The sequence below is a fragment of the Engraulis encrasicolus genome, chromosome 20 (genome assembly GCF_034702125.1).
Source record: "Engraulis encrasicolus isolate BLACKSEA-1 chromosome 20, IST_EnEncr_1.0, whole genome shotgun sequence".
Classification (NCBI taxonomy): domain Eukaryota; kingdom Metazoa; phylum Chordata; class Actinopteri; order Clupeiformes; family Engraulidae; genus Engraulis; species Engraulis encrasicolus.
The window spans coordinates 15,915,162-15,924,935 of NC_085876.1; the positions used below are offsets into that span (position 1 = coordinate 15,915,162).

General features: G+C 42.5%; 1 protein-coding gene across 1 annotated transcript; it reads left to right on the plus strand.

Annotated features, from left to right (window-relative positions):
- The first annotated feature begins 4,282 nt into the window (after positions 1 to 4,282).
- LOC134435748 (aquaporin FA-CHIP-like) lies at positions 4,283 to 8,981 on the plus strand. The gene is made up of 5 exons (XM_063184793.1): positions 4,283 to 4,362; positions 4,624 to 4,786; positions 6,177 to 6,413; positions 6,869 to 6,949; positions 8,242 to 8,981. Exons 2-5 carry the CDS (start codon positions 4,643 to 4,645, stop codon positions 8,599 to 8,601), a joined length of 822 nt encoding a protein of 273 aa, XP_063040863.1. The 5' UTR covers positions 4,283 to 4,362; positions 4,624 to 4,642; the 3' UTR covers positions 8,602 to 8,981.
- The last annotated feature ends 793 nt before the right edge of the window (positions 8,982 to 9,774 follow it).

Consider the following 9,774-nt stretch of genomic DNA (forward strand, 5'->3'; position numbering starts at 1 on the left):
AAGATCTGTGACCATACAATTGTTTTGGTCTATCTACTTAAAGAATGCCTAAACTGCTGCACGTGTTGGCAACAGTGCTGAATGTAGCTAAACTCTTAAACTGTGCTAAAATGTGCACTCCGTGCTGAAGTGCTGTGGGCATTCAAAGAGAACGTTGCAAATGAAGTTACTGCTGGCAGCTTGCGCTGCCTGCGCTATGAAATCAACTGTAGAAAATGCTCCAATTTTGTTGAACTGGATAGATAAAATATTTCTAAGGGGAAGCATCATGGGAAGGGGCAAGTCTTTGTGCGATGTCATGAGGCCCAAGTCCAAGTAGAGACTATTGATCAAGTCAAGTCACAAGTCTTTTGACATTTTGTCAAGTTATCATATTAACGACTCGAGTTGGACTTCAGTCCCAGTCACATGACTCGAGTCCATAACTCTGGAGCACACGTTTCAGGATTTTGCCTTCATCGGTGTTGTGTGTGCTCACCTGTGCACTGATGAAGGCAGAACCCTGAAAGGCCTGCTCTACTCTGCTTTCAGGAGAGAAAAAACTTGACATTAGACCTTTTCAGTGTGGAAACCTGCCCTCTGAAATGTCTTTTACATTCAAGCTAATATTCAACTCTGAACTCTATTTGTTTCTTTCAGATGTTCTACTCTGTTGCTGAAATGAACCACGCCAGATCCTTCACCCCTGTTATGTTCAAGAGGAACTTAATGAACCACTGGGTTAGAAAAAATATCTACAATTTATGCATTAAAATTGTGCAGTGTTAAGGACTGTTAGTATGTCAAGAAGTATTCAGTTAAATCAGTCATTACATTATTTATTGGTGTTATGCAGTGCATGGCACATTCTGCAAGTCTCAAGATTGTTCTGTCTTGCTCCAACGTCTCTGAAGCTTACATGTATCTATAATATGGCTCGTGCAGGTGTACTAGACAGGTTTCACGATCTGTGGCGCTGTGGGCGCCATCATGTACGACTTCATGCTCTTCCCCCGCACCCTGAAAGGCAGCCGGCCCCTGGAGATGAACCAGCAGCACACCTGCAGGGAGCCTCATGAAGCTCAATACCCAGGCCCTATAAGCCTGCTGCCCAGCTAGGGGAAGCAGGAGCCAGCCAGCCTCCATCCATCCTCGCTGCGTTGTGTGAGTAAAAAGTCTATGTAACATTTATGTTAACGTTAATCTTTCTAACCTAAGAGAATTCCCTTAAATACTCTACTTCCAGTGTCACATTGTATTCAGATGTCTCTCTCTCTCTCTCTCTCTCTCTCTCTCTCTCTCTCTCTCTCTCTCTCTCTCTCTCTCTGATATTTTGTCTCTGTGTTAGACATAATCAGTTTATAACTTTAATGGTAGGTGCATTCTATCAGTTGACAAACAAATTCAGCTATCAAATACTTTTTCAATGTGCGAACCTGCTCTCACCATTGAGAAATAAGCATGTGTGTGGCCCCAAATAGAACAGGCCACATCCAAATAGAACAACACATCCAGGCCGCAACAATTTATTGCTTCCTTATTTCTTTACATTAAATCTAAAACTCAACTATGAACACTATTTGTTTGTTTCAGATGTTCTTCACTGGAGCTGAAATGAACCCTGCCATATCCTTCACCCCTGCCATGTTCAAGAGGAATTTCATGAACCACTGGGTAAGGAAAAAAGTATGTTTACCTTCCCATTGTTTGTCAACTACTTTCAGGTCAGATATATAATTATGTGGTCTGCACTGTTAGTGTGTCAAGAAGTATTCATATAAGTTAAGTATTGATTTTGCCTGAATGTGCAATGCACTGCATGTCTTAAAAGGCCAATATGTAGGATTAAAAGTTAAATTAATCACTGTCCCATGTCAGCCGATGCTTATTTGAGTTAATCGTAAGTGAACGATGACTCTCGCGATCACTTTCACGGTCCGCTGTCAGAGAACTACGAATGTAACTTTTGACTGAGCGACCCAAACGATTGTTGTACTGCACATAAAAAAATTGCTTTACATACTGCCAGATATATATTCACATTTGTATCAACTGCTGGCATTGTAGGAATATAGAATATATACTAGCAAGACCATTAGCTTGTGTGCCTTTATCGGGAGACCCAAGAACATTCCTCTTTTGATACAAACAGAACAGAGAGGCTGCAGAGTACGTTCAGGCACACTAAGCCATTGTTAAGGTACGTTACAAATGTATCATGAAAGTCTCTGAAGGTACTCTGTAGATTCTGTCAGGATCACCCGATCAGGACAGCCAATGAAAACTGACAAGACAAGTTCAATAAAACTACCTTACAGACACTTAAAGGGCAGAAATGTGCCTTTCTCCGATGATAGGACTGATTAAGCTGTATCGTTGTAATGACCTGAGTATGCTCAGTAAACTCTGAACATGATAGACACAGAGGCAGAGATGTGTCAATCTTCCACCTGTGAACACAATTCTTACCGCATTATGTGATGAAAAACAGTCTCACAGTGTTACAGTGCACAACTTAGTTAAACAGCATTTTTTCATTACTGCACGGTGCCTGTGTCATGCCTGTCTCAAAATCTACACAAACTCTGTAGTGCTACATTGTGCCCCTTTAAGATTGTTCTGTCTTGCTCCAATGTCTCTGCATCTCACATGTAACTACAGTATAATATGGTTTCTGTTCTTCCCTCCTCATGCAGGCGTTCTGGGTGGGTCCCATGATCTGTGGTGCTATGGGCGCCGTCATGTACGACTTCATGCTCTTCCCCCGCATGCGCAGCCTGGCCGAGAGGGTAGCCACTCTGAAAGGCCGCCGGCCTCCAGAGCAGAACCCTTTTGGGGAGCTCATCAAGCTCAAGACCCAATCCCTATATCATAACCCTGCCACCAAGTCAGGAGAAGGAGTGGCCAATCAGACTTATTATAGTAGCCCCCTTCCAACAATCCAGATCTTCTCCTCCCAGCAATCCAGCTCTCCTCCTACAAACTTCCCCACGCCCCGTCACCAGAAACCCCAACTATCAAAGACTAATATCTGCCCTATTCGAGCCCCCCACCACCATCATACACATAGTTTGTGTGTGTATGTGCACAGTATGCATGTGTACTTTGTGGCGATGGTTAGAATTTGTTTGTCAGTGTGAGCAGAGGGACATGTGTGCACTCAAGGGGCGAAAAAGAGAAGCCAACTAACACAATCAAGACAGCCCAGTGTAGGGTGGGCAGCGCTCAGAAATAACATATGAAGGGCGGCACACTTCAAGAAGAAATGTTGCTGTTGCAGATATAGTGTGGTTCTGCGACCAAAATACATTGAAGTAGCAATTCAAGCTCGCAAGAGTGGTCAATGTGACCACTCCAAAGGCATTGTCTGGGAAATCCATATGAAATTCCCCTCAAGTGGATGTGCTCAGGTAAATTTTCCCATGCCAACCTAAAGTCCTGGGGACCCACAAGGTACCACATTGTATCGGGATGTACGACGGCTCATCGACCTCCTACCAGTAGAGGAACAAGTTGGCTGCAACCAGCTCGCCTGATGGGTGCGATCTTCCCATGTCGCGCCATGCCAAGACCGAGTGGGAGGTGTCGCGGTGGTCCATGTCTGGACACAGGCTTGCTTTGATTAACAGCGTTTATTGCTACGTGTTGTGAGTAAAAAGACAATGTAACAATTATGTTAAAGTGATACTGTCCCATTTTTGGAAATAAGCTTATTTTACACCTCTTCTTGAGTTAAATGATTGAGAACGATTGAAAGTACAGGAGAAAGGTAAAAATCAGAGTATAGCAGTGCAAATTTTACCTCTAAACATTTAATTTTCAGTTAACATTGAGTCCTATGAGACCAGCTAGGCGCCAACTGGTCTCACAGGACTCAATATTGGGGACGATGGACTGAGTCACCAGGTACAGTAAGAATAATGAGACTATTCATGTCTTTATTAGTACGGCAAACCAACAACAAAATCAGCAAGAGATGAAATGCTATCATTTTAATGGTAGGTGTATTCTAACATGCAGAGACAGAATATCAAAAAGAAAATGCAGAAAATAACTTCTAAGATTATATATTAATTGATTTCTTTTTAATTGAGGGGAAGAAGTATTTGATCCCCTGTCAACTATTAAGTTCTGGTCCCACAGACTAGGTAGACACTTCATATCAACTGGTCAACTGAATTAAAGATGGGCCACACCTGTGCTTGTTTCTAATCTTATTCTACATCCAGGCTGCAACATTATCTTGCTTCCTTACTTTTTACATTAAAGCTAATGCTCAACTATGAACACTATTTGTTTCAGATGTTCCACACTGGAGCTGAAATGAACCCTGCCAGATCCTTCACCCCTGCTATGTTCAAGAGGAACTTCATGAACCACTGGGTAAGAAAAAATATATACATTTTGTATATAAACTACTGTATGTATTGTATTGTATGTAAACTACTTTCAGGTCATATATAGATGTGGTCTGCACTGTTGGTGTGTCAAGAAGTATTCAATTAAATTAGTTATTACATTGTGTATTGATGTTTTGCAGAATGCACCATGCACCGCGTGTCTTAAGATTACTATGTTTGCTCCGATGTCTCTGCAGCTTACATGTAACTATAATATGGTTTCTGTTCTTCCCTCCTCCTGCAGGTGTACAGGAGGGGGTCCCATGATCTGTGGTGCTATGGGCGCCGTCATGTATGACTTCATGCTCTTCCCCAGCCTTTGTGGCCTGGCCGAGAGGGTAGCCACCCTGAAAGGCAGCCGGCCTCTGGAGCAGGACACCTGTGGGGAGCCCATCAAGCTCAAGATGGTAAATGGTCACCAGCACAATATCAATCAGACTCCAAACTAGTGTACCTTCAGTCAATGGAAATCAATAGAGAGCACTGCTACCTCTGTCCAAAACTGGAGTAAAACTGTGTGAATATGAAGTGACACATTAATCAAGGACCAGATTTGAAATGTCAGGCTAAATATCTTCTTAAAATGTACTTTATCGACTAATATGATTTAAGATCACTTAATATTAATTGTGTAGATATTTAGCAAAACACTTAAACCATTATCCTTGTATAGTGTGTTGATGGGAATTTTCACATTATTAAAGGTGCAACCCTATGGGAAGCACATTAAGGTCATGAAGTGGTATAGACCAGAGAGGGTCTATGGGTATTACGAGAGACAAAAATCTAGACTTTTTCCAGGTAGTACTGTCCACTAAGTGGCACCAACCAAGGAGCGTGGAGGAGCGCAGTGGCTTCACACACTGCGTTTGGATTGGTCGACCGGCTGCATTGCTGTGATCACGACTGCTGTAAAGCAATTTCGTTTGCAAGATGCTAGTGGAGGCTGACTCCTAAATGCCAAAGCTGTAAGAAATTAGAAGGACATGACTCCCAGGTTATTGTACATTTCATTTAAATCCACATTGGCTTCTCAGAACCCACAGTAATATTGTCAGGTTTCAGCCGACGGCGAGCACAATTGTCAGTTATTAGCGCCAGCCTTATAGGCTACGCTGTCTCGACAGCGCTCCCTAGGTGAACTGCAGGCACGGGTTGGATGGCGAGTTAAGACACTGTATGTGCACAAACATTGTCATCCACTAAACAAAACGTCTGACCTCTGTTCTAGAGAACAATGGCTTTTCCATTTAGTACTTTGTATTTCATTGAGGTAAAATAAGTACTTGACCCCTCTAGCCAAAGAAGACAAATGCAATTAATATGATATTCGTTAATGTGGTTTTCCGGATTTTCTTTTTGATACTGTCTGTGTTAGAATGCGTCTACCATTAAAGTTATAGATTGATCATGTTTTTATCAGTTGACAAACCAACAAGTTCAGCAAGGGATCAAATACTTTTTCAATGTGCGAACCTGCTCTCACCCTTGAACTGTTCTATTTGGGGCCACACACATGCTTATTTCTCTACATCCAGGCTGCAACAAGTTATTGCTGCTTTACTTTTTTACATTAAAGCTAATACTCAACTATGAACACTTTGCTTGGTGTCAAGAAGTTTTCAATGTGGTCTGCACTGTTAGTGTAGAATTAAATTACTGTAGTTATTACATTCTGTATTGGTGTGTCGCAGAAGGTGGCATGCACTGCATGTCTTAAGATTGTTCTCTCTTGCTCCAATGTCTCTGCAGCTTACATGTAACTAGTATGGTTTCTGTTCTTCCCTCCTCCTGCAGGTGTACTGGGTCGGTCCCATGATCTGTGGTGCTATGGGCGCCGTCATGTACGACTTCATGCTCTTCCCCCGCATTTGTGGCCTAGCCAAGAGGGTAGCCACCCTGAAAGGCAGCCGGCCTCTGGAGCAGGACACCTGTGGGAAGCTCATCAAGCTCAAGATCCAAGGGCTTTTCCAACTAGTACTTTGTACTTCATTGGCTATAGGGTCAAATACTTATTTTCCCTCAAAGACAAATGTAATTAATATATTATTTGATATTATTTGTCAACTGTATCCTCACTGTGTAAGAGGGCCCAGAGGGATTTGGTTTTACATAGGCCTGTTGGTAATATATAAAAGGGGTCCATTAGAGCTGTTTGAACATAGGGGATTTTGTGCTTTACACCAGTGCATAAACGTACCTTCACAAGAATTTCCTTTAGTGTGATTTAGCTTGATTTCTGTGACACCTGCGAACGAATGAAGGCAGAACCCTGAAATGTCTGCTCTACTCTGCAATCAGAAAAAAACTCCTTTTGCTTGACTATCTTTTTCAATGTGCAAACCTGCTCTCACCCTTGAACTGTTCTATTTGGGGCCCCACACATGCTTATTTCTAATCTTATTCTACATCCAGGTCGCAACAATATCTTGCTTCCTTACTTTTTTACATTAAAGCTAATACTCAACTATGAACACTATTTGTTTCAGATGTTCTACACTGGAGCTGAAATGAACCCTGCCAGATTCTTCACCCCTGCTCTGTTCAAGAAGAACTTCATGAACCACTGGGTAAGAAAAATGTATACATTAAAAACATGCTTATACCCTCCCATTGTTTGTAAACTACTTTCAGGTCATACATAGATGTATGTGGTCTGCACTGTTGGTGAATCAAGAAGTATTCAATATGGTCTGCACTGTTAGTGAAGAATTCAATTAAATTAGTTACTACATTGTATATTGATGTTTTGCAGAATGTGGCATGCACTGCATATCTTAACCCATTCATGCGTGATGTTGCGTTGCGCAACATTGGCCCTGGCGCCTGGAGCTGCATTACGCAGCATTCAGGCTCATGAGATTTGAGACAACTTTATAAAAATCTGTTTGTTTGAGATTAATGAACACATGTATAATGAAATATGAGGGTCTTGCCGTTTAAATGCAACGTAGTGCATATTTTGATGTGCTTCAGAAGCTGAGATATTTAGGTTTTTATGGGCTAGCTTTTCTTAAAAAGGGCTCAGTCATTCAGCACCCTTTGTTGCAGGTGCCTTAGGTGTCAATGGGTTAAAGCGGTATGCCACTATTTTGGGGCTTAATACAGTTAAAATCGTTGGCTGGGGTTTATAAAGGTGGTAAAGTGTCTTATTTTTCATGTTAAGCGTTGTCTTGCTTTAAGACAAGTTAAAAGAGGGAGTATGTAGCTAAGCTAGTGAAAGTCAATGCATCCGTGTAGCATGCTACATGCTACACGGATGCATTGACTTTCACTAGCTTAGCGACATGCTCTCTTTTTTAACTTGTCTTAAAGCAAGACAACGGCTTACATGAAAAATAAGACACTTTACCACCTTTATAAACCCTGGCCAACGATTTTAAAGGGACACTATGCAGGAAATGGTCAAAAAAGGTACTGCAACTATGCTGCTTATTGAAATTGGGCTGTCTATTGCCAAATGTGATCTTTAAATGAAAGTTTACTAAATATTAAACAGATATTTTCTAGTATGGTCCAAGTACAGTCATTTTTGCAGCTAAAAATGGCTATTTTTGGAAATTCAAAATGGCGGACCATGGAGAAGATCCCCCTTTTCATGTATGAAAAGTGCAATTTTTCCAGTCATAATGAATACTTAGAATTTGATGCTGGTGGTAAAGATTCATGATAAAGGTAACATTAGTGAATGGGCAGCATGAATTCTGGAAATAAACAACTAAAAATCTCACACAGTGTCCCTTTAACTGTATTAAGCCCCAAAATGGTGGCATACCCCTTTAAGATTGTTCTGTCTTGCCCCAATGTCTCTGTAGCTCACATGTTACTATTATATGGTTTCTGTTCTTCCCTCCTCCTGCAGGTGTACAGGGTGGGTCCCATGATCTGTGGTGCTATGGGCGCCGTCATGTATGACTTCATGCTCTTCCCCAGCCTTTGTGACCTGGCCGAGAGGGTAGCCACCCTGAAAGACAGCCAGCCTCTGGAGCAGGAGCCCATCAAGCTCAAGACCCAGGCCATATACCGTAACCCTGCCACCAAGCCAGGAGATGCAGTGGCCAGCCAGAATTGTTATAGTAGCCCCCTCCTTCCAGCAACCCAACTCTTCTCCTCCAAGCAACCCAGCTCTTCTCCTCCCAACAATCCAGCTCTCCTCCTCCCAGCAATACAGCTCTCCTCTGTCTCACTGTCTATGACAGTGTGTATGTATGCCTTAGTCTGAATGTTCTCTCATCTACACTCTACAATCTACACTCATGACGGGTGAGCTATAACGGTCAACTTGGACATACTTTTTTACCATTACATTTCATTACCAGTATGATCTCAAAGTTTTGTTTTTCATTTATATTGTTATCTACAATACAATATGTGGATGTTGGATTCGTCTGTGTGAGGGACTGAATGACTGAAAATTCACTGCAGCTTTTTATTTTTGGTTTATATCATTACAAAGCATACATGTGTTTGAGGGAGAGTGTGGGCCGGTGCAAACACTCAGTGTGTGTGTGTGTGCGCGCGTGTGTAATGTGCGTGTGTACAGTAGAACGTGTGTGTAGAATGTGCGCGCGTGTGTGTAATGTGCGTGTGTACAGTAGAACGTGTGTGTGTGTGTGTGTGTGTAGAACGTGTGTGTGTGTGTAGAACGTGTGTGTGTGTAGAACGTGTGTGTGTGTGTAGAACGTGTGTGTGTGTGTAGAACGTGTGTGTGTGTGTAGAACGTGTGTGTGTGTGTGTATAGAACTTGTGTGTGTGTGTGTGTGTGTGTGTGTGTGTGTGTGTATAGAACGTGTGTGTATGTAGAACGTGCTTTTGTGTGTGTGTGTTTGTGTGCGTGTATAGAATGCGTGTGTGTGTGTAACTCGAGTGTGTGGACTGCTGCTACTATTGGTGGTGGTGTTCTAGACTTGGACTGTGCATTGTTCTGGACTGCAATTGGGTGTTGTGCCCTCAGCTGACTTTGGGTGAGTATGGCATTGAATGTTTTCTTCTGCATTCTAGTGACATTGTCTCTTGCTTGTTTAGCAATGTATTTTACTGACTTCCTTGGCCACTGAAGGAACTCTGTGCCGCACTGCCACTTGGAACTTCAGTTAGGTCTTCAGGACTGGCCTGATGTTCTTTGCTATATTCACAGCACCTGGAATCCATCACCAATCTCAGTCAGTGCTGCTCTGGATACTGCCAACTTCTGTTTGCGTGGAAGGTTTGGCATCCATCCCTTTCACGCTGTATTGCAACCGAGATGGTCTGGATGCCACTTCTTGACCTCCATTCGGCAGTGCTTGTGGAAGTAGTTCTTCATCCGTGCTGCAGACACTGCTATGCACATCTTGGCCTTGATGACTACGACACGGTCATCGTTGTGGTCAAGAGAGTTCAGCTTGGCCTTGAC

What these genes read in the sequence shown, in the direction of transcription:
- LOC134435748 (XM_063184793.1), top strand. Translation starts at nt 4,643, where the DNA reads ATGATCTGTGGTGCTATGGGCGCCGTCATGTATGACTTCATGCTCTTC. An exon ending in ATTTTCCCTCAAAGACAAAT is followed by an intron (nt 6,414 to 6,868) that starts GTAATTAATATA and finishes TATTTGTTTCAG; the next exon opens with ATGTTCTACACTGGAGCTGA. An exon ending in AGAACTTCATGAACCACTGG is followed by an intron (nt 6,950 to 8,241) that starts GTAAGAAAAATG and finishes CTCCTCCTGCAG; the next exon opens with GTGTACAGGGTGGGTCCCAT.